The 27,225-nt window shown below is 38.2% G+C and overlaps 1 protein-coding gene across 5 annotated transcripts in view; it reads right to left on the reverse strand.

Moving 5' to 3' along the window:
• DNM1L (dynamin 1 like) overlaps positions 1-26,906 on the reverse strand; it is a 36,056-nt gene extending 9,150 nt beyond the window's left edge. For 2 of the 5 annotated variants that reach the window (XM_051784547.1, XM_051784545.1), the window contains exons 1-14: positions 26,667-26,906; positions 15,328-15,475; positions 9,495-9,533; positions 8,267-8,313; positions 7,142-7,213; positions 6,482-6,568; positions 5,714-5,876; positions 4,302-4,422; positions 3,557-3,688; positions 3,090-3,296; positions 2,770-2,890; positions 1,279-1,434; positions 1,083-1,172; positions 78-170 (exon numbers count right to left, since the gene is read on the reverse strand). In XM_051784547.1, the coding sequence (XP_051640507.1) occupies positions 78-170; positions 1,083-1,172; positions 1,279-1,434; positions 2,770-2,890; positions 3,090-3,296; positions 3,557-3,688; positions 4,302-4,422; positions 5,714-5,876; positions 6,482-6,568; positions 7,142-7,213; positions 8,267-8,313; positions 9,495-9,533; positions 15,328-15,475; positions 26,667-26,768 (1,578 nt within the window). In that variant the 5' untranslated portion in view covers positions 26,769-26,906. Of the gene's footprint in view, positions 1-77; positions 171-1,082; positions 1,173-1,278; positions 1,435-2,769; positions 2,891-3,089; positions 3,297-3,556; positions 3,689-4,301; positions 4,423-5,713; positions 5,877-6,481; positions 6,569-7,141; positions 7,214-8,266; positions 8,314-9,494; positions 9,534-15,327; positions 15,476-26,093; positions 26,412-26,666 lie in introns of those variants that run through there. The other 3 variants (XM_051784546.1, XM_051784548.1, XM_051784549.1) reach the window with 3 other exon arrangements.
• Positions 26,907-27,225: the final 319 nt, after the last annotated feature.

Raw genomic sequence — 27,225 nt, forward strand, 5'->3', positions numbered from 1 at the left:
TTGAAGCATTTGTTATCATTTGTTATTTTATCAATTTTGCTTTCATTTAAAGGAGTCAAAAAAATGTATTTTCTCACCTCTATGTTGTTATTCATTAAACCACAGGCATCAGCAAAGTCTGGATGTTTGGTATTGATATAAGCTAACTCAATGGCCACGAGATTATGAACCTGCAATGCAATGACATTCACAGTTCAAAAATTCTGTTGGCAAATCTAATGCTAGTGAGGAGCAATGATCTACAGTGCTGGGAAGTGTGGTCTAACTGTCCATAGCAAAAGCCATTCTCACTGCCCAAGGACACTTAAGTTCTGATCCAGAAGGCGAGAATTCATTTATTCATCACAATTCATTCAGTCCTTCAGCCACTTGGGATGTTACATCAGTTTAACTTGTTACCTTCATCAAGCTAACCCCTCTCCAGCAATAAAAAAACCAAAACTCAACAATCTAATGAGTGTAAACTATATAAAAACCACAGATAACATGTGAACCAGTGGGAGATGGCTCACTATGGGGGATAGTGAGCATACAAAGCAAATTTTGCTTTTCACATCAGAGTCAACAACTGAAACACTTTGTTTCCTCCCCAACAAGCAGCCCAAATCAGACTTTTATATTAAAACATTTTTTCTCAAAGCTAGAAGTTGAATTTTTAGTTCTCATTAGCTAAAGGGCACTACAAGTCCCCAAAACACACAGAATAAGGTCTATAATTTAATTTTCATCACTGCATCCCAAACTTCACAGTTAATGCACAGCTTCTGTTACCAGGGAGAGAAATACACTATATCAGAGAGGCTAGGAGATGTAGAATTGAAGTTTTAGTAAAATTCTTTTTGGGAAATTGTCAAAGGGGACAATAAGCTGAAGAGGAATCCCCCCACCCCTTTGCTTTTTCTGAATCAATATTCTAATATAGAAGAAGTTTCAAATCATGTAGATGTTAAATAACTAGCTATTTAACAAATATAAGTTAAGATTCCTTTAAAGACCTGGGTTCCTGACACTACCAACAAAAGCAACAAGGCTCCAAAAACCACACATTTTTACCAGTAAAATTAGAGTAGATGGAAAATTACCATTTCATTTGTGACAGGAAGTCTTCTACGCAAAAGACAGGTTACTACTTCAACTATGGCATCGTGCAATTTAGGAAACCTCAGTAATTCCTGAAAACAAACCAAAAATTTGTTTGATATGACTTCCCAAAGTTCTTAAGCAAGTGGGGGGACAAACCAACGATTACAAACCTAATTCTAAAACGTGCATTTTTACCTGGGTACTGTAATTACTACAGTGCTGGATAATCCTCTGCATTTCTTCATGAACCAGCTCCACACAGCGCAGGCTGGGCTCTTCTAAACGTTTGATTTGCCTTTTTACCAGCAACTCAAATGAAACTTCAGGAACAAACAAGGCAGGACGGGGACCCTGGTTCAAAAGGAGGGAAAAAGCTGCTAAACTGTGAATTAAAACAAGATGTATTCCTAAGCAGCATCTGATGAAGCCCAGAATAAATCAGGTCACAGTGCTCACACCCAACACTCAGAACAGGTCTCAAGATCTGTTACAAGAATAATTAAAAATAAAAGCTATAAAGTTGTTATCTTTAAGACAAACCCTGTGTTAAACAATGATTAACAAGCATCCTTACAGAATCTTGGGAGATTTCCAGCTACTCCTGTCACCCTAGGCTTACAACTCTGAACAATTCTTTTCACATTTGTGGATCCAAGTTTAATTGAAATTTATTATAGAGGCAAAGACATTTTCTTATTAATTTTGGAGAGAAATATTGCCATTATTTATTTGACACTCCTGGGCATACAATACCACACCAACAAGATAGGTGGGTTTCAGTGTCACTGATTTACAGAGTTTGGGATAATTTCATTTATCACCATACAGATTAATCCTTAGCTACACACAAAACATTTTTTACCTGAAATTTCTTTTTTTTTTAATTAAATGAGCTTAAGAAACACAAAGATGTTATATGTCACATAAAAACATGACTTCTTTCTTGTTACTAAACACTATTTTTTAATTTTACATTTATAGAAGGATAGAATATGCACACAGATCATTGCTGCAGAGCACCTCACAAGCTCCAAGACCGTGAAGAAACCTGACTGTCTATCCACACCCAACAGGACACAGGACAAAAGCAGACTGACATGTCTGACACATAAAGTCAAGCTCTAAGGAGTGAACATTCTATATATAATATTCTACAAAATTTAAAAGTGAGCTTACTATGTTAATTCTTAGCAATACCAATTCCCATATTCTCAAGAAACCAAATCTGTCATGCAAACACTGAACCATTGCAAAGTTGTGTGCCTTATATGGAACTAAAATATCTGTGTCCTAGCCCATACATCTCAGACTGAGCTGTCATAACTAACAGAAGTGTTAAATGCAATATAAGACCAGAGGTAGTCTTCCATCACCATTTCTGTAATATATAACAGCTTCAGCACAGAGCTGCCAAAGCTGGGCCTGTGCTTTATTTCAGCCTGTAAATAACAGCAAGAAGATGTAACCATTCACATTAAACTCATTCCATACAGAATAATGTCTCCAAATTTGGATATTGTAATTTTTCCACTTAAAGTACTAAAAAATCAGGATTCAGCCTCTTTATATTAACTCATTAAGCTGAAATCGTTAATTCACAGGACTGAAGAAGCACAAATTTGTTGAAACCTTATCTTCCTATGCAACATACAGCCACAACACTTAGATATACAGAAGAACACTCACGGTAGCATTTCTAATGGCAGTCAGAATATCAATTGTATTAAGGCCACCCAGCGGGTCAACAGATTCCAAAGTTCTTCCAAAGGTCTCATGAAAAATATAGCAGATTCTGGCTCCACCACATCTGAAAGAGTAAAATAGCAACTGAAGCAGCAAACAAGAAAAAAGCTCTAATTGCTAGCAGTTTTTACAGTTGCTTGGATTCAAAATATGTTTGAGTCTGTTATGCTCCAGTGTAATACTACTGCCAATGAAAGCCAGTAAGAGGCACTGGGTCAATCTAACTACTCAGTCAGTATTCTAGGAAAAGATTCGATACTTACAGCTCTGAAGTCTCTATGTACTTTGCTGTTCCTTCAATAGTGTTACAATATTCTGTGGCAAATTTGGTAATAAGCTGCAATAAAGTAGCACTTTTGTCTTCAACGGGTTCCCCATAGCTGTTCAGTAGAGACTGGTACTGAGCAGCTAAAACATTAATTCTGGTTTTCAGTTCTGGCAAGCAATCCCTGATATGATGCATCAGTAGTCTAAAAATAGAAAACAGTCCCTCATTAGCAGGAAGGAAAGGTTTCAGTATTATTATCTCCATCAGAACAGAGAAGAGACAAAAATAATCACCAAAGGAAAACATTTTCTCAGAAAAATTACAGTAAATTCAAAAACTGAGAATCAAAGTTTGGAATCAGAGTTTTCCTCAATGCTCTACAGCACCAAAAGAGAAACTAAAGGTAAAAAAGAAAGGTCTGCACCTATTTCTAACACATCAGTTTACAGGTTAGAGTAATACCTGTTCAGTGTTCTAGCAAGATACTTGGTTCCGTTTCGGTTGGCTAGGGAAGGGTACTTCTTTTGGAGAAAACCATACTCATCACGAATGGAATCAGCCACACTCTTCTTGTTGTTAATGTCCAACTGACTCCTGAAGGGAAAAAGCAGAGTTGCACACCGGTTAACAGATGCAAAGTAAAAAAATTTCACATTTCTGCTTGTCTGGACAGGACATCTAACAACTGATTTTTTTGCTTTACACACATAACTAACCTTCTTTAGACTTCAAAAGGTTTTATTTTTTTGTTCCAGGCAGCATAGTCAACAAATCAGTATGGGGAGCAGTTGTACACAGACTAAGCAATGCTTTTACCAAAACCACATGAGATTTGGCCTTGCTAAAGCAAAAACTGAAGTGAGCAGTGCTGTAGCCATATGCAGTTAGCACTAATGTACACGGGATCTGTACTGGATCAGTGCTAATGTGAACAGCTGAGCAGAAGCATTCCTCAAGCTGAAGAACAACAGTGGAAAGAAGTGGTGACACTACAGTTCTTTTGGAAAAAGTGTTTCTACTCCTTTCCAAAGGTTGAGTGGAAGAACAAAGGCTTTTGAGAAGTGAGCGACAAGCTCCTCGCTTGCTTATTCAGTTTATTTCAACACTCTCACCTTATTCTTAAAACTATGTTCATGGTTAAAAAGGCTGAAAGCATTACTTCATAGTAACACCGTTTTAAAAATAGCACCAACATGCCCAGACAGACCTATTCACTACTCCAATGATGCCAAGTTTGACTGGAATCACTCTTCCCATGAGGACATCCATAGCATCAGTGCCAGCATCCATGAGATCCAGCTTTGTGATAACAGCAAGGGTTCTTCGACCTACCAAAAGGAAAAAACACTCGCAGGGATGCTTTGTTTTGATCAGAGTAACTAAAACACATAATACAGCAAAGTAAAGAAAAAAGTGACCTCAGTTCATTAGATAGGTAAATACTGCACATCTAAACCAGGAAGGAGGCTAATATGCACAGGATTTGTCTGGGACCTTAATATTTCCTGAGCTCTCGGGTTGAAAAAAAGTGCCAAGAACTTTTTCGTTAAAATATAACACACTTTTTGAGTCTAAAAAAAAAAATAAACCAGCATCTCAGCGAAATCAGTAAGTTCTTGGGTCTTGAAACTTTCATGTGAGGCTAACTACTTTGGTAATTCAAGTTCTCCTTACATACCACTACTCCTACTGAACCTGCAACATGATCTGTCGCTCCAGACCTTTAAGTTTCAGAATTCTAGGAAGTGATCCAAAAGACACAGTCAATAATCTTTACAGGGATAAATTAAAAGAGGTCTGCTACCTTGAACTAGGAAAATTTGACTAAGCAGACTGCCAGCAGAGGTTATGTGGCAGACAAGCCAAAGCAGATTTGGAATTTGAAAATAAACAATAAATGTTTACAGGAAGAAACACTAAATTTTAGCCTAATTTCTGTATATCTATTTTCCAGGTGTACTATTCCATATTCTTTCAAATCACACAGTGCCATTTGTTAGTCAATGGTGCTGACAGCACTTTCCAAAAGCAAAAAGCAGGCATCTAGCAGCTTCAGATCTGTTCCAAAGTAATTAGGAGGTAAATATAAAATGATAATCCTCTTTTTAGATTAAATCTAATCAGTCAGTTCTGTCACATAAATGCAGGGCATAAAAATGGATACTAACAGTATATATTAATCTTAATCTTACTAAAGTCACTAAACTAACAGCTAGACAGTCAATTGCTAGCTGCAGAACAGGATGGTGTATTTTCTCTACTAAATATTTTCTCACTGAACAATAAAACACGAAATTGCCCTAACAGACCTCTGTAAACTACTAAAACTCTGAAAACCCCCAATATTCTGTAATATCATTTGCTGCTGTGAAAACAGAAGTAGCTCTTATGACTACATGTTCATAAGCCAGAAATCTGTCAGATATTAATTCATCCCAGCATTTCCTGAGTTGCAGACACTGCAGCAAAAAGCCTTTAAGAAAATATACAAATCGTATTTTCTAGGAAACGTGGTGACATTTGCTTTTCTTACTACATTTTGCCCAAACAACTTCAGTTTTACTTTAGGATCTAATTTAAAGAATAAGTTGAGTTACAGCATCCAGTTTTGGTGCTTACCATCTGGATCCACCTCACGTGCTATTTTAAGTGCTTCTGAGGTGGCCATGTCTGTGTTAGCGGCTGTGACTGCCAGGATAATCGAGTTTGGGTTGCTGATGAACTGAAGGATTAGCTCTCTTATTTGAAGTTCAATGTCCTTAGGCTGATCACCAACAGGCACCTAGAGAAAAGCAAAACAGAACTGTTCAAAATTGTGTGTTCATGCCTGTGTGAGACTTGGTGTCCAAGAACCACCTGCACAACTGGCAGAGTCAGGGGGATGTGCGTGGGCAGGGAAAGTAGTCATCTTGTCATCTTCGTGTCACAGAAAATGATTCCATATAAAATCTGAACAAACAGGACCTCAACATTTCCTCTAGTGTATCCTCACTTTGTACAACTTCTTACACAAAACACACATGGCAACTTCTGGAGGAGCAATGTGGAAAACATTTTCAAATGCTCATCTACCTGCAGGAACAGCTCTGAGACTTGGAGTGCTACCTCTTCTCTGAAAAGGAACGTGCAGCCCACACAACGCTTCCAATGGGTTGTATATAGAAAGAGGAAGACCTTAAGCAACTCTACTTCTTACATCAGCAAAGAGCATCACAGACCCAAATCTCACACCAGAAGACAGTGATGTGTTGAATTTATATAACACTATTTAAACCTGAGGAAAGCTGTCTATCTAACAATACAGGATAATGCCAAAGAGTGAACATGCACACCTTGTTCAAAAATACCGTTCACAGTGAGCCAGAAAAGAAGGATTCTGCACCCTACCTTTGTCATTCCAGGTAAATCCACAAGAGTCAGATTCACAACATTAGCTGAAAAAATCTTAAGATGAATAGGTTCAGGACTGATCCCCTAGAAATATATTAATAATAAAAATAATTACTGTACTGGGTTATTTAAATGCATCATTGAGAAAACCAAAAGCTGTAGTTACATACTAGAAAACTTTCTTTCATCAGACTCCTACATGGTAAGGAAAAGAAGCCAGACACATCTGTCAACTAATTTCTTTGTATTTGGCAGCAGCCCTGTTTTCTCCATCATAAAATGCAAAAAAGCTTTTATATGTGAGCGATTATACAGATATGCAAGAATAGAATACTCAATTTTATAATTACACATTAAGCCATATATGTGGAAAAATGAAAGCAAGTTTAACTAAAAGTTCATTTTTTGCACTATTATTACACAAGTTTAAAGTAAATTAACAATTCTCTGTCTTTTATCTGAAGTCATTTATCTCATGGACACAGTGAAAAAATGTCAAGATAGCAAGTAGCATTGCTTGCAGCATTGCATTGTTAAATGTTTTCACTTCTGCAAATGTTTTCACTTCTAGCTGCCAAAACTGTTTAAAAAAGGTTTAAATAGAAGTTTAAACAGCAAGAGAATTTATGGAAAGGCAAAGATGGACAGTACATTTACCTTATTATTTCCTGAAATCCTCTCCGTTTCATTTTCTATTTCCTGACGAATTTCATCAAAATCTGTATAGATCTGAAGTAAGGAAGAAAAAAAATGTTTAAAAATCAAAGATAGCATCCAGTTACCTAATTGCAAAACAATGCTCTCTTCTCCAAGAGACAGTGAAAAACTCTCTTAAGTATACAGAATATGAGAAAAAATAAGAATTACTATTAGCCCTTAAGCTGATGTTAACAGGAATCATCAGAGCTAAAAATTACAGAAAATGGAATCTGTTAAACAGTATTTACTCTGTTGACTAAAACTGTGAGATGGCAGTTGTTAGCACTTTTATGCATCAGTGTCAGACACATTATTAACTAGTGTTCACCTAAAGAGAATGCAAACACTTAATTCCACTTAGAACCTAATTGCAATCATTTTAAGTTAAAAAAACATGTAGCCTCAAACCCTTCTCATCTTGAAGAGAATAAGGGCAGAGTTTCATTTTCACATTTTTCCACTCTTGTCAGAACTCTTCTCCTTCCACCAATCCAAAATAAGTTAGCACAGAGCTACCCTTGCACAGGTTCCCTCTGCAATCCTCCCTAGCTTTCCTTCCATTCCTAGCACTGTTTAAAGTAATAAACACTTATGTAATTCATCTCCCAACAAGAGTATGACTTTCTCCAAGCAAACAATTAAGCTTTGACTCTCTTATTTAAGTCCTTGGTCATCTCAGCTTCTGGTCCTCAACCCTGATGCACATTCCTTCTTTTTCATAGCTTTCTAACAAATCTCTGAAGTTGCCAATTCTTCAGTGGACTGAAATGACTTGTGATTATACATATCCTTGTCTCTGCCACGTCCGTTCTAATTTTGCCAATGCACAAAATAGAATAATCAACAAAATAACACAGAAGGTAAATAACTCAGCAGAATCAATGACCTACACAACAGATATTTTGTGTTTCCAAAAATTTTCTACTCATAAAAAGCAAAACACAAAATCCTCAATACTCTGCCATATAGTATAACAGGCAGAATAATCTCCTTTTTGGGAAAGTCAAGGAAAGATAACAGAATTACATATATATACGTTAACATATTTATGACAGTGCTACTCCATCATCAGAGTAAACATACCTTATTTTTGGTATGAAGAAATTTACCCCATTCTGCAGCATCTACCTCTGAAAACAAAGAATTGATACATGAGGAAGAGGAAGTAGATGTTTCAATAACATTTTTCCAAGAGCCTGACTGTTGAAAACTACAATGTGATTTTATTTTTTTCAAGCAGTAAAAGAAAAATTAGTTAGCTTTCTACAGTTAGATGTTAAATAGCTCAGTATAAATATATTTATGATTCTGCCTATTGAAATCTCATTACTATGTTTAATTTGTCTCTCTTACACAAGGTCCACCTTCCTAATTGTGACTGAGCCAATCAGCTGTCCTACAATCTTTCAGAAATGGTCTAGTTCAGCAAATATCAGCTTGTAACAGAAAACAAAAGAATTATTAGCAATAGCTTAAAAAACCTGGAAAAAAAAATGAGGGCTTGTAGCTTCTTTTCTTTTACCATGCAAGCGAGATCAAATTTCAGCTGAAAGAAAAAGTTAGAAAAACCTGTGGGACCAAAACCAAGCAAACAGAAAATACATAAGAATTCTGCATAACAAAGAAGCCTTAGGAGAACATGTCTCTTCCCAAATCTGTCAAGGACCAAACATCTTCTCTCTTGTCAGTCACCACATTAAGTCCAGAATTACTTGGGGGCTGTGCAAGAGCAGCCCCAGAAACAGCAAAGGAGGTTTTGTCAATTCTTGCTTCGTAGCAAAGGCAGCAGTTTGAGTCACACTGTGAGACAGTCACACTTTCACAATTAGGTTTCCAAGTACTAGTGGTAAGTTCTATTTCCAATTTTTAGTTTGTGGTCGTTTCCTCTCTGCTCCCTGACATAGCAATCTGCTCTAGAAGAGTAGTCTACTAGAAATCGGGCCATTTGGCAAACACACAGTTTACCTACAGTCAAGTCATCCTTTGAAACATTCTTTTCACTTAAGTTGAAATTCAAGATACTGATCAACAAAGATTTTTTTATAGGATTTGGGAATTCAAAGTGCAAGAAGCTCTATGAAGCAGCAACGGCACAGAAGAAAAGCAAAAATCATCTCATTCTAATGCAACAAGGTCAGAAAACTAAAAATCAATCAGATCACAAGACTCAGCAAAATAATCAATCAACACAGGAGCTGAAGTGTAAAAGGAAAAGTGTAATCAACAATAACGTGGCATGAAATGTACGTGGTTAGTGTATATAAGCATGCATTTTATGTGTAGGGAGAAAAAGCAAGTGGATAAAGGCAACCTTTAGAAAGGTGTCTTGGATTTTTCCATGTAGCAGGGTCTGCAGTTAAAAAGAAACAGCATTGAATGGTATTTAACAGTTTTTACATCATAATTAATATAGCATTTTATTAACTTTCAGTACCAGATTCTATTAGGAAGATCACAAATGCATGCAGACAGATGTAGATGCTATTCTAGTACTGATGAGAGCATGTAACATATTAACACTACGCACACAAATAAGATCTTAACTAAACACAGATCTTAACTAAACACAGATAAACGATGCGTATCAGATATTCTATACAACGAGTTTACTTGATGGTGACTTATTGCCATTCCCCTAATTCCAACAGCTCACAATGTATTTTATCTCAGCATAGAAAACAGCACCATTAGGGCTCCAAAAAGCTGAACTTCTTTGGTGAAATGTTTCTTAACACTTACTCATGGTAAGAACCAGAAAGAGTAAGAAAATATTTGTAATGTCCTGGAAGTAAGATTACTGTATGGGAAAGAAATCTGAGGTTTTGCATCAATATTTCTAAGATTCCATTAAACAATTACATCAGTTCTGAGACAGATTTAAGAAGAGACAACATAGATATGACCCTTCTCAACCTTTAATTTTCTCCAACTATTTATGGAAATCTCATTACAAAAAAAAATTATTGAAGGGTTGTTGATGAATTTACAGCTCTATTTTTATGTCATGTCTGCACAACAGCACAGAAGTGCAAGAATCAAAACAAGCTGGTGAAGATATTTTTCGTTCGTGCCTGTTTGGTACCAAATGCAAGTAGCACAGCAACAATCACCTCATCCATCTGGAAAGCTCAGAACATCTGGAGAGTTATTTTAATGTCTTGCTCAGATGACTAAGCCAAAGGCATGTGTATCATCAATGGAAATATGCTGATTCTGATGGACTGCATCCATCAAGGAAAAGCTTTTAAACCCGAAACTTTTATCCTTATGTTCCACAGGCATGTGAGCTATAAGAAACCATCCTTAGGAGGAAGCTTTTGTTTGTCTTGGTTGATAAAGAGCCAAAATTACATCTCAGTCTCCAAAGTGAGTGCAAAATGAAAGGGTTCCTTCATTACAGGTTATTGTACAGGTTTAGCTTATTTACCGTTCAGAGGAAATAAAGCAAAATGCACATATAGGAAGAAACTACAGTATCTTCAGGATTGTATTGCTCATCTCCTCTTAAAAATTAAATCCAAGAGAGTAAAGAGAGGCATAAAGCCAGGAAGAGAAATATACAGCAATATACTGCCACTGTTACATTAGGAAGATGGACCAAGCACTCTTCTGTTCTGTCCCTCCTCAGGAGATGATGTCCTTCTCAGACAAACTGTTTCAGTCTTAAATTATTGGTTTTGTAGGAGTATAGGAATTTGCAGCTAGGTACTAGGTTTGGTTCTACGTATAAATAAATGAGTTTTTTCAGTATAATCTATCAACTTCTTAAAATATCTTCAAAGGAACAGAACAGGAGAGTGCAGTATATTGAATATCTCTTTTTTACTTGGCTTTGCAGAAGCACAGGAGAAAAAGTTTGCAATCCAGTTGGCGTCAAGGATAGAAAAAAATGGTCCAAGATGCATTTCAAGTCAGAGACACTGCATTTTAACTTGCTAACACCTACGGAAAAATTTCCCAATTGATCTAATTTAACACAAAGGATTTGCATTACTCTAAATGAAAGGATGTTCAAGGCAAGGAGAAAATATTTTAATTAGCCTACATTCGACAACTCAGTGTTCTGGTTTACATGCAGAACAATTTTTTTTATCACTAGTTTAACTGGTAAATCAGTCTTCCCCCAGTTATGTTACTTTCTGGAAGCTTTTCAGGCAAAACCTTGAGGTGAATTAATCATCTGATTACATCCAAGATTCAATGCAAGATAAAAGTGTGACATTTTGGTCATTATAAGAGTCAGTACTAGAGATTTTAAGAAATTAAGACAGCAGTTGTTAAGAATAAACAGATTCTGCCTTTGAGAAAAAAAACCCAAACAAACAACATAAAAACAACAAAAAAGAAAAAAACCCACAAGAACAAACAACAACCAAAAAACCCCCACCACATCTTCCAAATAAAGCAAGTGTCTTTATTTTTCTGGCTTTTCATATCTTGGAGTAAGACCTGAAAACCTTAATTAACACACAGGAAAACTAGACATATTACAGTATTTTTCTCAGGACTGCCATCCACCAAATTGTACTTTTTATGTCCTACGCTACAATACTCCTTTAAGAAGCTCAAATGCAGTACAAAGCTTAGTAACTTTAATTATTCATTTATCTCTTCTCCCTTTCTAAAGCAGTAGAAATGTTACTCATACACAATGGGAGCACAGAGAAACTGTTCAGGGTCATAAAAAGCCACCACCACAGAAGATTTCTTGCAGCATGAGAACTTCCCAATTACTAAATTCCTAGCTTTCTAGTTTCCATATCTTCACAGCTTCTGGATCCAGAAGGTGACCATCTGAACTCTCTTTCTCCCCTTACCCTATCACCTCATCCTTTCCTAGCTCTATTCCTCTAAATTAAAAATAAAAAGCCAACTTGTGAAAAAAAAACATGCACACATCTTCCAATCCCTTCTGCATGTTGGGCCATTTTTTCCATCCCTGACACCAAGTGGATTGCAAACTTTTTCTCCCGTGCTTCTGCAAAGCCAAGTACAACAAAGCAGGTCACACTGTTCTGCAGCTGGGGCTAAGAGATTCCTCTTTGATGTACAGAGCAAAAAAGCTGCCAAAACAGTGCTGATTTATCAAGCAACAGATCTGTATTAATTATTTCTGTGTTCCATATCAACTCTATCTGTCCAGAATTTGAACAATGTTCAGTTTCCTATCTTAGGACCAAAAAAAATCCAAAACCTATAAACACTTAACTAATTTACCACTGAATATGTTCCCTCTTTTTTTCTATTTCTGAAGTAGCGGGTCAACTACGAGAATAGGTTTTGCTACAAGACCAATTTATTATTTGACAAGACCAGGCCTAGTTCTCTGATTAAGTCCTGTTTCTCTTGCAATTGGATCAGAGAACACCCCAGTGTGGTATCACCACATCAAACACACCCTTTGTGCTGAATCACTAGAGCCTAATAATAAACAGCAAAAGCACAATGAGAACATTTCCTTCAGGCCAGATCACACACATCTCTGTGGAATATACATATCAGTCTGAAATATCATGTTATGAAAATAGAGAACTTTGTATTTAATTGAAAAATTATCTCTGTTATTTTCTGACTGTCTTGATTTATTGCAGTGACCACAGTACAAAGGTCTCACATCGCTCATCACTGACTTTGAGGAAAAAGCAAGGATGATCTTTAGTGCTGCATATTAAAAAATTAAAGCTAGTCCAACTGTCTGGCTGCAATTTTTCTCAACAATCTTTCCAATGTGCTCCCAAGAATCAAAAAAATACATTTTAAAAAATCCAAAAGCAAACCCAAAAAACTTCCCAACCAACCCAACAAAAACCCTAAATTCATACAAACTGATAGTCTTTGACAGCTCACATGCATCAGATGTCAAAATTAAGCCATTGGAGAGACACAATTTTTTTCCTCATAGCCATAAAGACAAGGTAATTGTCCATGCTTAAATGAATAGCACAGCAGTCAAAAGTGCTTTGTGTTAAAAACAGGGAAGATGCAACCACTCCAATAATGGTAAAATTTAAACTTGTAAAAATCACAGACTAGTACCTATTTCTAAATGGCTGTGTTAATATATAACACTAGTAGATATGTAGACCAAGCATTAGGATGGATAAAGGTGACAACCACAAAGCAGAAGTCACAGAGACAGTTGTATAAAAGTATCTGTACATACAGAGAGTTCAACACCAGCATTCAGAAAGCAGCATGGCAAGACTGATAGTCTCTTGTCCAATATTCAATTTGTAATGAATCATCTGGACAAAATCCTTTTCTGTAAGACTATTTCCCTCTGGGAAATCCCAAACACATATTCAACCCTATCTCAACATCCATCTCATACAAAGAAAATTATGACTTCTAATGGCATAGTGACTTATTAAAATGTCAGGCAGCACAGCCAGGATAAGAGGTTGTCATCCTTTTTCTTTCCAAGCTAATTGATCCCATCTTCTCAGGTCTAACAGGACAATCTGAACATACACTAAACCAGATCAGTGAAAAACCATTTAGACCATGATTTGCCTGAGTTTTGGAGAGAAGAGGCATTTCAAACTCAACTGGTAAATCATAAAGGTTTCTCTATTCTTACTAAACAAGCCCACATCTCTCTCACAGGAACAACAAGATGAGATTATAACACATACATCTTGCATATTGATTTTCCCCCCCCCCAAAAAAAATCTAAATGGGCCTCTTAAATAATAATTCAGTCCAACATCCTTATGCAGTATCCTCAGATCAAATGCAACCTCCAACAGAAAGGCTCTGCCTTGACTCAGAATACTTTAATTACAAAACCATCTTTTATACCTGTAATGTTGCAGAGCAGAACGAAGTAATATTTTACCCTACAACTCAGAATCAAAGCATTATGAAAAGTACTAGAAACTATACACTGCACAATGCAAGCAATGTAAAACCACATTTAGAGAGAGCAAATCTGCCATTTCTAAAAGGTTGCCCTGAGATTCTGATTCTCCACCCTTGGCAGTTTTCAATACCCAGCTGGATAAAGACCCAAGCAAACTGCTGTTGAGTTCAGAGCTGGCCCTTTTTTGTGGAACAGATTGGACTAGAGAGCTTCTGAGATAATTTCCTACAATTGTCCTACAATCTCTCCCATGGATTGCACACTAAAAGTTCTTAATTATTATAAACCCTAATTGTGTTCTCTGCTTGTTTCAATAACAAGCAGAGCTAGAGCTTAAACCTTTAAAAGGGCACAGTGTTAGTAACTGTCCTTCAGAAATCACACGCTATAAATATTGCAGGAAAACAAATACTGTACAGAACTTCTGATACCTTGACTTATTGTCACTAGAAATAAATTCAGAAAAATTTGAACACAATGAGAATTAATAATTATAGCCCCAAGTTCATCACACCAACAAAACCTGTGCCCTTTTTACAGTCTCCATCAAGGAGCTAAGATTTATCTTACAATCAAAAGGTCAATATGCCCCTGCTGCTCTTTCCTAAAATCAAGAGCACTAGTTGGTATAGAATGAGCACTGAAAGTCCTAAGGGATAACTGAGATCACTTTCTTGATCTGATGAAGGATAATATAGAAACACTACAGAAGACAAGCTTCAAACTGGACAGCCTCAGAACATTTAAAGTGCTGTTCTTGATGCCTTGGAATCCCAGTGTGGCCCAGTCAGGTGGTATCTGTAAGCTACAGAACATGCCTATTAAATCCTGTTTGCATCTACTACAAGTTTGTTTTCATTCCTCCTTCTTCTGCTCCATTCAGAAATTACCTCATTCCTAACCTCCTTCTAAAAAGTCACTCATCCTCTGAATGAAACACCTTATTTATACAGCAAAAGAGGAGGGGAAGAAAAACACACACACAAAAAATCATGTTTTCTACACTCTACAACAGTCAGCTTAACAACTGAAATGCTTTCTTTGGCCTATTTTTCTCAAAAGCATTTCCTAAGAACAGAAAAGCTTAAAACACTAAGGATACTCTGAATGTCCTAAAGATTTTGACTTCATGACATTTGCTAAATGGACAAAACAGATGTGACAACAGCTGTGTTTTCTTCCGAGCAAATTTTAAAAAATACACTTGAGTTTTAAGATGACAGCAACTGATTTTTCAGTTAAAGGAACAAGAAAGATTTTAAGTCTCTTGGATCACACTTACCATTTTCATCTCCAGCTCCTTTCCGACCATCCTCTGGGGAAACGTGCACCAGCTGCAGAATGAGGGGTCTCCGGGTGACAACTCCAGTACCTCGTGGGAGCAGATCCCTTCCCACAAGACTTTCCAACACAGAACTCTTTCCACTGCTCTGAAAATTGGAATACAGCTACGTTACTTTCTTAAACATAAAAATGCTGTGATATTTTAGTTTTAGTTTGCTTTCATCTAACCTGCAAACAGATACTGAAGGATACAAGTCTGCTACAAATCAGTAACTGTCTAAACCCACTCAGGATATTTAAAAACCATGGGACACCTAAAAAACATGTAGATAGATATATTTTCTATCTCTTAAGGCTAAACCACATATGTAACAGTTTTTTTCAGAAAAATTAATATCCTATTTAGCATTTTCTACCACAAATATTGAACTCTCCAGATACAAAACAGAATTTCCTTCTGACCATTATAAAGCAAGCAAAATATATTATGCAACTTTCTAAAGTCTTGCAGTAAAACTTTATAAACTAAGGAATTTAACCCTCTGTTAGTATTTGTTAGAATTAACATGGGCTGACCCTGTTAGTACCAACAGCAGCATTACACAAACAGATATTATGTATACTTGAGTATATTAAGCTGTTAACAGTCTTATATTCCTTTCAGTTTGAGGTTTTGATTTTGTGGTTTTGTTTTTGTTTGGGTTTTTTTGTATAACATATTGTATCAGTTTCGTAAGTGTAGACGTTGTTTTATACTCTAAACACAGAAACAAACATTGTTTTGTGCCCTCCTACACTCTCTGTGTATATATTTAAGTATTTATAACTTAATTGACTGCAAATATCTGTCTATATAACAACAAAATGTAAGCAGTTGTGAAATACTTAAAGGCTGTGAAATTACAATGTCAACATAATACTTTGAAAGTTTGATTGAGAAGATTTTGTCTTTTTAATAGAACTGTATTAAACTCTTCCAGTTTTCTGAAGGAGGAAAGTCAAAACCTGCTCTGACAGTCACTGCCACCAGCTACGAAATGTTTCTATATTAATGCTACTACCAAGCAATTCTCTTGTTAAAAAAAAAAACCAAACAAACAACAACCAAACAAAACAAAACAACTGGAAAAAACCCACCCCACAAACCAACAGGTGCTTCTGACAGCTGGAATGTGCATTACTGCTATACAACCTCCACTCAGCCTGCCAGTTCTGAAATAAGAGACTTGAGATTTCAAGTAATGAGTATATAACCTCACATACGATCACAGAAAAGCAGGGATGAATATCTTTAAATCTCACACATTCAGTGACATTTTCTAAAAATTAAAAATAAAACAGAGTTCAAGCAACACATCACTATCAGACAGGACATTTCTACTAGTGCAGTAAGACATATATGAGAGCCTTATAACCTATTGAAATAGGACTTGTATGCAGAAATACAAAATACATATTAAAATAGAAGGCCAAATCTGCAGAAAATTTGAACAACAACAAATTAAAGCCTTCTTTCATTCTATCACCTACAATATTGTATATGCTTTATGGAACAGAAAAAAAGCTATTTTATCAAAAATATCATTTGTCTCAACAGGTGAACAACAAACCAATGTGGATCATGTATATTTTTCAGTTTTCCAAATTTGACTGCAGTGAGGTCACTGGTCTAGGAGGACCAGGGAGAAGGGCAGGGTCAGATGAAAGAGAAATATAGCCTTGTAGGATTTTTTTTCCCTTTAAAAGTCTCCCCTAGAAAGTAATTATTTTCTTCTTCAACTGACCTTCTCCAAATCAACTTTAGATACTTTCTCTGCAAGGAGCTTTTAACAGACCATTGGGCACTAAAGTCTTACCAAAAAGTAACTTAAGAACAACCTGACCAAAGCATGAATTAGCTCTGGAAACCTCCATGAGAGAGCTCCTGTCTGGCACACTTTTGAAGAATTACAGGTATTACAGACTGAAAAAACAAACTTCACAGTGACAAATAACAAACCACTTCTTAACTTCTTTAAAACAAGTGCAATGCCTGGTCAAAAAGATGAGAGATTATAAAGGTTCATCAGCTGCATTGAAAAAGCTCACCAAAACCAAAACCCACCATGGTTTCATTTACTAAAAACATCTTGAACATCAAGATGGATATGGCACTTGGGGATATGGTTTAGGGGTGATTACGGTGGTGCTGAACTGATGGTTGGACTAGAGGATCTTGAAGGTCTCTACCAACCTCAATGATTCTGTGATCTCTTCAGCAAGGTTTCTTACACATGGGTAAAATGATCACTCAGTCTCCAAGGGCTGGAGGTGAGATTTAGAGGAAGTGGCTTCTCCTGAACACATAATCCAAGCACATAATGGATATTAATAAATAGCTTGAGTCCTTACCAAGAACCTCATCAAGACAGGAAACCAAAATCCACGGGAGAAGCTGCTGCACTGCTCATTGGTCTTTCCAAAGAGTAGGAATGCGGGAAGCTAAAATTGGCACACACCAAACCACGTATAGAACTAACATACTGTGTCTTACACCACTCCCACAGTTATCTCTGGACAGAGAAGGAATGATCTGGATCCTTTGCAAATGTGAAGTCATACACTAAATGCAACATTACAGTTGTCCACACACCAGGAAATTTACTTCAAATTGCATTACATTCCCAACTAAAGCAATTTGTTGTTGGAATACAATACACTATCTGATGTCACACTCCTTAATCTGGGTTCCATCGACTTCCATTACCAAGAATTGTCTGGGAACGCAATTAGGAAAGCAGCAAACATGAAGCTCATCTTTTTCTGCCAGCAGGAGGAAGTTAGGGATGTTAACAATACAAACTCAGTTCAGCCCATCCCTCATACAACAGGTGAAGACAGAGACTAATACTGATGATCAAGGGTACCACAGAATTTTTGGGAATGAGTCTGCAGAAGCATCGCGCTTGTTTTGGCAGCTCATTGCAATGCTTATCATGATTTTAAGTGTGGACAGAAATCCATAAATTCATTTCATGATGGGTCCAGAAAAGCATTAACAAACTCTAACCTTTCATAGCAGATCAGTCAGATTTTTCCTTAATATCTGATCTTAATTTGAAATATCTATCAGCTGTGATACCTAGAGAAACTTTATATAGACTGCTCAGAAAACAAATGGGCAAATAATACAGGAACATTTTGTGTCACTTTTTTAACCCCTGTGTCAAACCTGCATTGCTGAGTGTTTAACACTCTGCTGTGTTAACCAGCACCAGTCTCACAGATAAGCACCTGAGTTTGATGGATGGTAAAACCATTTTCCCCAGAAAACTAAGATAAGATGAGATGATGCACACAGGATTCAAGTACTTTATTTACATCATATATACTGTCAGAGTGTGTTGAAATCTTATAAGCTTTCTCACTGCCTCCTTAACACCTGTTATGTTTATTTTTGTCAACATCATCTTCAGGTTAATCTAAAGCAATTAAAGACGAAGGGCAGAATCACTGGGACACAACTGTGCACTTACCCTCACAAATGAAGAAGCTGCAAACTGTAAGAACTGTGATCCACTCCAAAAAGCCAACATTTCTACTTTTAACAGTTCTCATGAGCTTGCTTTTGCCTCCCCATCCTTCATTTCTTCTTTACTTGTCCCTGTATATTTCAATTCTGTGCACTTCAGTATTAAAAGGCATTTGCTCCCATCCATTGCACTAATTCTTATGAGAAAATGTGGGTTGCAGTCTGCTGTATTACTGACCACATTTTTCAGGAATTCAGAAGCAGCAGACAGCAGTGGATGACTTCATAATTGTCCAGCTTCATTAATAGCAAGAGATCACTTTCAGAAACACTTTAGGGTTGTTGATAAGCCAAATGGAAGAGACTATTGAAAATTTTCAAGTAACACTATCAGCAGCCATTCACATTCATCTCAAACATTTACTTTGCTGGCTTTCTTACTCTATTTCCATGTCCTCATTAACATTCCTATTTTAGGAGACTTGTACCCTATATCCCACAGCATGCAAAGATGTTTTCTCCATATCAAGAAAACCCTGGCCCAATCCTCTTGTACAGCATTGATAGTTACCCTCCACTTTGAACTCCATCTATAGGTAAAAAGGCCTAGAAGACCCTGATGGTGAAGACCAGGGCAAAGAAAGGATCGAGTACCTCAGCCTTGCCCATATTTGCTGTCACTAAATCTCCTGTCACAGTCAGTGTCAAGTCTGTATTTCCCTCATTTCTTTTTTTTTCTTTTTTAACTGATACAGTTAAAAGATACAGTTGATAAAGTGCTGGAAGTTCCTGTTGCCTTTCCCTTTCCAGTCACGTTGGCTTTCTTACTACATCTCCACATATGCCGGCAGTATTTTTATACCCTTGAGCGAGCTTGTCCTCACTTCTACCTCCTGCATGAGTCTTCTGTGTTGAAGCTCAGTCATGAGTTCCCCTCACAGTGCTCTCCTTACACCTCTGCTCATTTTCCCAAGCAAGTTTATGGACTACTGTTTTGTGCTCCAGTGAGGTTGTCCTTAGAGGTATGCCAGGTCTCTGGAGCTTGGCTGTCCTGGGTCCCACCAATTTGCTCAGTAAATAAGCCAAGTCTACTCCTATTCTTACAAAGTCCATGCAGCAAGAAGGCAATAAACACAAGGCTCACCTGGAGTCTCACTGATGCACGAGAATCATGAGATTTCTTATAGTCATTTGCTCAGATTGAACAGCTGACAGAGTGAAGAGTTGACTGTTGGATATTTCAAATATTATTAAATATTATTAAAATTATAATGGACTTGTATCAGCTGCAACAAACTTTTAAGTCATCTCACAAGAATCTCCTGTCTTCCTTTGTCTACCTTTAGACTTCATAATCTCTTTGTGAAGCCAGTGCACAATATATAACCCGTGGAAAAAAAACCTTTGTAAGGAAACACGTCCAATAAAGTACTGGGACACTTCCAAAATGAAAATTAGTTGAAAGGGATCTAAAAATTTGCTCATTACTTTTGCTAGGATAAACTGATAACTTTTGTATTATCTCATCAAATAGGAAACAAAGGTAAAGAACTCCTACAGCACAACAGAGATTTACTGCAGGACAGCACAAGAAAATAAAGGGGCAGTGATATCAGTATTCTCTATGACTTTTCAGTGGCACAATGATGACAAACATTTGAGAATGACAGTAAGGAACTGTGAAGTAGGAGAGATTTCTCAGTAAGACCTAATAATTACTGAAGAATTCTCTTAAGAACAGCAATGCATCTGCTTTGACACCCCAGGTGGAATGGTGGTAATTTTGCAGTTTCTATCGTACAAGAACTATAAAAGTTCTCCTGGCTACATCACGCTCTTAGCAATATATATGTAAACAATTTACTAAATTTTCATTCTATTATTGGGAAATATAAGCTAATGCATTCTTGCTGGGATCTCATCCACCCAGTTAGGTGCTTTGAAAAGAAGTTACTTGCAGTAGCTACCCTGGAAGAGGACAGCATGCTATAACTAAAGAGCAGCAATATTTTTGTTTCTTTTCTTATTTGCAAACATGAATTGCTCTGAAATAAAAGGAAATGTATGCATTTCCAGAGTAGTTCCACAAGGGAACTGCTTTGCCTGGAACAGCTATTATAACAAAATTTTCCTATTCAAACTAGGAACACCCCAAGCTAGGCTGGTTCAAAACAGCTAACAAATTTAAAAGTTTATTTACTTATCAGAAGAGAATGTTAAAGCTGCAAGCAGGGTACGATGAATCATTTTTAAGACATTGTTTGAAACAAAATTACACTTCTACAAGATGCAGAAGAATTAACAGGGTAATCTCAACTTGAGAAAGCAGCAAAACCAGCACAACGCACTGCTCATTGTTGCAAAATACATTTCAGTATGAAAGACCTTGTCTGAATGACAAGATTGTTGTTCCTTCAGGCCATTCCTCATTTACTTGAATAGAGAGCCTTCCTGAATCACTCAGGAAGAAACTGAAGTCACAGGAACATAAAACAGCTCAGGTACTAGTAGTAAGGAATGCCAGAATTAGCACAGTTCAGCCAAAATTCTTCAGAAATTCTATATTTACACCACATCTAACTACAGACAGGAGCCAAACAAGAGCAAACAGAGAAATGATTAGCAGATGTATTCTTTCTCCATATATCAATTGCCAAAGGCTCTCCAGTAATTCATTTAAGAAAAAAAATACCTCACCTACTCAGAAACAAGTAGAGACTCCAAGCTAGATCATGGAACTGTAGTATTTGAAGATTCATATTTCAAAGCCAGATAAACTGACTTAATCCTACTAAATTCATGACTTGCAGTAAAATGAACTAAAATAAAGCCAAATTGCATCTTTCAATTAAAAAGTTCTAAACAACAGAGATCTGGGGATTTTTCAAGAACTCCACAGCCATTTTCTCTCCAGATTCTGAAAAACATTTTCCTGGGCTGTCTGCTTTAATATTCTTGCCCTTCATTCTCCTGAAAACATTATTTCTTTTGCACTGCCCCTGCTGGACAACATACAAGATCCATCTGGTTTAATTAAATACAGATTTTCTAAGAAAGATAATTGCCAATCAGAAGATGAACTTGACCCTGGCAGTAAGCATCAAAACTAGTGGGGAAAAAGAAACTAAAAAAAAAAAACAAACTGGAGAGAGGGAGAAATGAACAATAATGAAACAAAAAAAAACAGAATCACAAACAACTTCATTTACATCCTTCTACAACTGTGCATTCTGTGCACTCTTCCTACTCTTCCAAAATAACTGTGCATTTGCAAACAATAAAATTAATATCTTCATTTAAATTACGTTTATTATTGCTTTCATATTAAAAATTTTATTTTAATTTATATGAAGTCTGCACATAGACCCAGTGAAAATGCACTTCCGAACATAGAAGCCTTCAGGATCTAAAAGGTACAGCTGTTCAGAACCACAAAGAGCCCATCACAGAAAAGAAACAGCACAACACTAAATGTTGTTTGCACTGTATAATATTACCAGCAAAACTTAGATTATGTCTGGTAAATGTAAACAGCTAATTAATGTCAGCCTCACTTTGCTGCTTGCCTGAAACACACACCAGAAGAGTCAGGGCATGATTTGACACGAGCAAAGGATGGCAAAAAGGCAAACAGTTACGCCCAAAACCAGATTCAGTAAATGTCAGCTATCAAAGCAAACAGAAAAAAAACCCAAACCAAACCCAGAAGTTTGCAAAACATTTGGGAGAAAAACAAGCTCTCCCCAGCCAGTGCTGATGTTATGCTCTAGTTACATCCCCTTTTACAAATGTAGGTAGAAATGTCTTTTCGCATCTGCTTGAAATCCTAGGGAGGAAAAAAAAAAAAGAGAAAGAATTTCCCAAGTTGAACTTAGCCTGGGGTTTTCCTGGTTGCTTGGTACAAGCCTGAGTCTCCACCTAAAACTGTTTTTTTGACAGCACAGTGTAGGCTACATCAAATGAGCTGAAGTAGCTTAAATTTCTTTTCCCCTGACAGGGCAAGGTCAGGGAAGCTCTGTACAGTGCCTGACATTGAAGATCAAGAGGCCAGTCTCAAACTGGATGCTTTGCATCCACTGAATTCTTCTCCTTATCCCAGCCAGGACTGTTACAGTAGCTTCTCATTGCTGTGAACTTAACAGACAAGTTATCATCCTCACTGTTTAGCTTAACAGAATATACACTTATAGATATTCAAGTATATCTGCTATCTCAGATAGAGAAACCTTCCTCCTTGGCAACAAAAAGAGGTTTAGTCTTGAAATATCGAACATGATACTTATTCCAAACAGGAAAAAAAGAAATAAATGTAACATTCATCTGTGAGCCAATCCCAGGGAATCATCCAACAGAACAGCCTAGGTTAAATATTGTAAACTACACCTCCCCATTTAAAGTCCCAAAGCTGTATCAAGTGAAGACTGAGCAAAAGTGCTCCATAAATGCACACCTTAAAAATTGCACTGTGAATTTCATTAGCTGTTAGATCCATTTCCCCACAATGTCTCAACTTCAATTAACACTACCAAATGCAAATAAAGTCCAGAGAGTGTTTTTATAACGACAGTATTGGAAGAATTTTGCTACAGACCTGACACTAAAGTTTGGATATAACTAGGTTGATGACTCCTAAAAACCCAAAAGATATTACAAGAATTAATGACCTCCCCTGAAAAAAGGCAGACAATTCATTTTTACATACCTCCAGGCAGATATTTGGTTGGTTTTTTGAAATTTATTCTAAATCTCATGGCCACCTTTGTAGTGTAGACATTTAATTTTTGTGATATGTACCCTTAAAATACAAAAGGTGATAACTAACCACACTGCTTTTCTTCCTCTTGCCTCCTTTTACTATAGTTTTAATGTGTTTGGCTGAGGCACTTCAATACCACCTTGTTGTCCCTTACAAATACAGATCACAAAGCAATTGTATAAAACACATCAGAACACTGAGTATTACAGCATTATTGCACAAATATTGTTTATATAATATTCCCAGAATGGAAAGGGGTTTTTTGCACTTTAGTAATACAGCTCTAAAAATAGAACTGAAATACTGAATTGGGGAAAAAATAGAACACCTCTCTGGGAATGGCAGAAAAACCCTGAAACAGTGAAGAAAAACTGGCAGTCTGAAGGTGTCCTCTGAGTTCTATCACCAGCAGAGTCCTGAATTTTCTTAACAGATCCTGCATTAGGATCCAGAAATAACTTACACAATATTTATGTGGAGAATGAGAAGGAATTCTCATATGGCCAAGTCCTGGGAAAACAACTAGAAGTGCAAGAGGTCATTTGAATGTGTAAAATTTACTGAGAAATATTTTGTAATTAGTAACAAAAAGTATCTGGAAAGAGGAAAAACTAAAACATTACAATTGCTCAGCGCAGTAGGAAATCAATCCCAAAAGAGAGGAGGGGCAAAGGGAACATGGGAAACAGAAAACATACAAAGCTAAATTAAGGCTTATAAGCAGTTTCTAACTGTACATATTCTAGAAAAGAAAGAATTAACTTGATGCATAGAAGTAAAAATAAATGAGAACCAGAGAAAGACAGAAGCACAAAATAATACAGGAGTAAAGAAGAGAGAGAGAAGACAGGTGAGAAAAATAAACAGCAAAAACTACTCAAAAAAACATTTTTCTTCTCCTTGCTGAATATATAAAAAGGTCATTTAAGAAAAGCATCTGGTAAATTGGAAGGAAAAAAGCATAGCTCAATTAACAGAGTTACAAAAATCCTAACTGGCAGCATTTCTTTCCTACAAAGAAAAATGGAGGTGCAAAATTTAGAACTGCTTATTGTGATTATTATTCAAAGAAGAAAAAGTAAAGATAGCATATGCCAGTAGGCTACAAACAAATCGTGTGAACAAACTTAAAGGCCGAGGCCATGTAGCATTTAACCAAAAATATCTCAAGAAACAAGATTGTCTCAAGGCACATTTTAAAAAACCAAGGCAGCAAGCTTCCAGCAGCAAAACTATCAGCTCTAGGGCCACATCTGAGACATCTCCAGAAGTCTGGTCTACAATAAACTAACTGCAAATGAATAAATGAATAAAACTTTATTTAAATTAAAACTAATTGCATAAAATAACCATCTGTGGAATTACCATGTGAGTAAAGACTTATTTGTCCCAACAACCCTGACTAAACACAAAAAAATCCCAAGATACAGCTTGCTAGAGATTTTTGTATAAATTTTTCTGGAGTCTATAGAGGATTTGGTTTTGGTATGATAAGAGATTTCATATTAATTCAAGGGGGTTAGGAATATAATGAATACAGCACTAAACAGACATTGATACTGACAGGTAGACAACTTAAGTCAAATACATGTCAATACCGTCCTAGCTCTCAGTATTTACTTATAAATGTATTTACACTTAGGAAAAGGTACCTAGGAACAAGTTGTTTAAAAGTCCTTTTAAAAAATGCCACTTCAGTGCATTTCATAAAGTGAAACTGCAAAAAATACTTTCTTAATCTTAACAGAGAAAATGCCACACCCCTGCACTGCATGTTCTGTTGCAGATCTAAACTGAAACACAGAAACAAATTAAAAAAAAAACAAAAAACCACAGCTTGATTGTATAATTTTTAATGTAATGAAGATTAAATGTCTTCATAAAGCGACTGACTCAAATTAGCCACAACACCAGCCAGTATCTAACACAGCTTACCAACGCAGAGTGTCTCCCACCCAATCCAAGTATTTTAGATCTACTCTATTAAGTGGCTGACATAAAGTCAGTGAACCTACCTGATGTACACTGGGAAAAGAGAATGACTGCTGGTTGCCTCACAACCAGTTTGACACTGTAACTGGCTTTGAGCGAAGCTATTCCACGCTTCAGCAACGTGCAAGCTTTAAAACATAAAACTCATGTTTTAGGCCATATAATAAAACCCCTGACTGCAGAGTAGTTGGTATTAATGTCTTTGGTAGGCAAGCCATTGTTGAGCAGCACAGCACACTCAATAGATACTGTTAATGTCACAGGAACCAGAGATCCATTAGCTTCAAGTTTTAGCTCTGTTTAACGTTTCATTTCCTATTCCCTTGTGCCTGCTGCAGTTCTGGTCAGGCATATTCAGCTGCCAAAAGTTCTGCTGGAGAACAGCAGGCCATTTGAGGAGATATGAAAGGGTCTGAGCTATCTCCGAGCCCAGCAGCAGCACCACAGGGCTGAGACACGCACGTTGCAACTGTTGCAGCCGACGGCGGCCGGCCTCGCCTCTCACCTTCACTCCCCATCACCGGCTAAGACAAAGAGGTCCCAGCGGCAGGAGAACTCGGAGCAAAGGGAAACGATCCACGCCTGCAAGATGCCGTTCCGCTGCCACATCCCTTTGATTCAGCCCTGGCTTCCCGGCGGCTGTCGGCGAAGGGAAGCCCCGGCCCGAGCGGCGATGGCGGTCCCGCTGACGCACCGGGGCGGCCGCCGCTCCCCGGGTCCCCCAGCGCCACCCACACCCCCGGTGCGGGGGGCCGGAGCCACGGGAGAAGGGGGCCCAGCCCTCCCCGCAGCCCCTCCGGAGCTCCTCGGTCGAGAAGCGCCCAGGGGCGGGCGGGCGGTGCAAGAGGCGCTGCTTCACCACACGGCGGGGAGGCAGCGGAGCCCGGGGAGGGAGCGCGGGGGGGACGCGGCCACCGAGGGCGTCCCGCCCGCCCTCTCCTTCCGCGTCCCCCCGTGCCCTTGGCAGGGGCAGCCGCGGGGCTGCAGCGGCGAGGGCGCGATGGGCGCCCCGACTTTGCCCTCGGGGCGGTGAACGCGCCCGCCCCGGCCCGGCCCGGCCCGGCCCGGCCCGCCTCACCTGCGTGCCCACCACCACGATCTGCGGCAGCTGGATGATGTCGGCCCCCACCGTGTTGAACACGTCCTGCAGTTTGTTAATGACGGGGATCAGCGCCTCCATGGCGGTGGGGGGCGGGACGGGCCCGGCAGAGGCGGCGGCGGCGGCGACGGACGGACACGACGGGCCCCGGCGGCTCGCTCAGCCGCCCCCTGCGCCTGCCGCCATCGGCGCCGGCCCCCGCGCACGGCACGGCCCCCGGCAGCCCCCGCGCGCAGCGCCGCCGCCGCCCGGCATCATGGGAAGTGTAGTCCGTAACGGAGGGGAGCCTCTCCCCGCCCTGCCGGGACACACAGCAGGGTGGCTGTGGGCGCGCAGCACGAGCCGCTCCCAGGTTTGGGTGTGTTTTTTAATACGACAAAGCTGATCCTCTGCAGGGATCACCAGTAGCAGAGCAACTCACAAGTTCACAGATTCACAGAATCAACCGGGTTGGAAAAGACCTCTGAGATCATCGAGTCCAACCTATGACCCAACACCACCCTGTCAATTAGACCGCGGCACTCAGTGCCACGTCCAG

This window comes from Manacus candei, unplaced genomic scaffold, assembly GCF_025592945.1.
Source record: "Manacus candei isolate 608988 ecotype Guabito, Panama unplaced genomic scaffold, ASM2559294v1 h1tg000018l, whole genome shotgun sequence".
NCBI classification, from domain to species: domain Eukaryota; kingdom Metazoa; phylum Chordata; class Aves; order Passeriformes; family Pipridae; genus Manacus; species Manacus candei.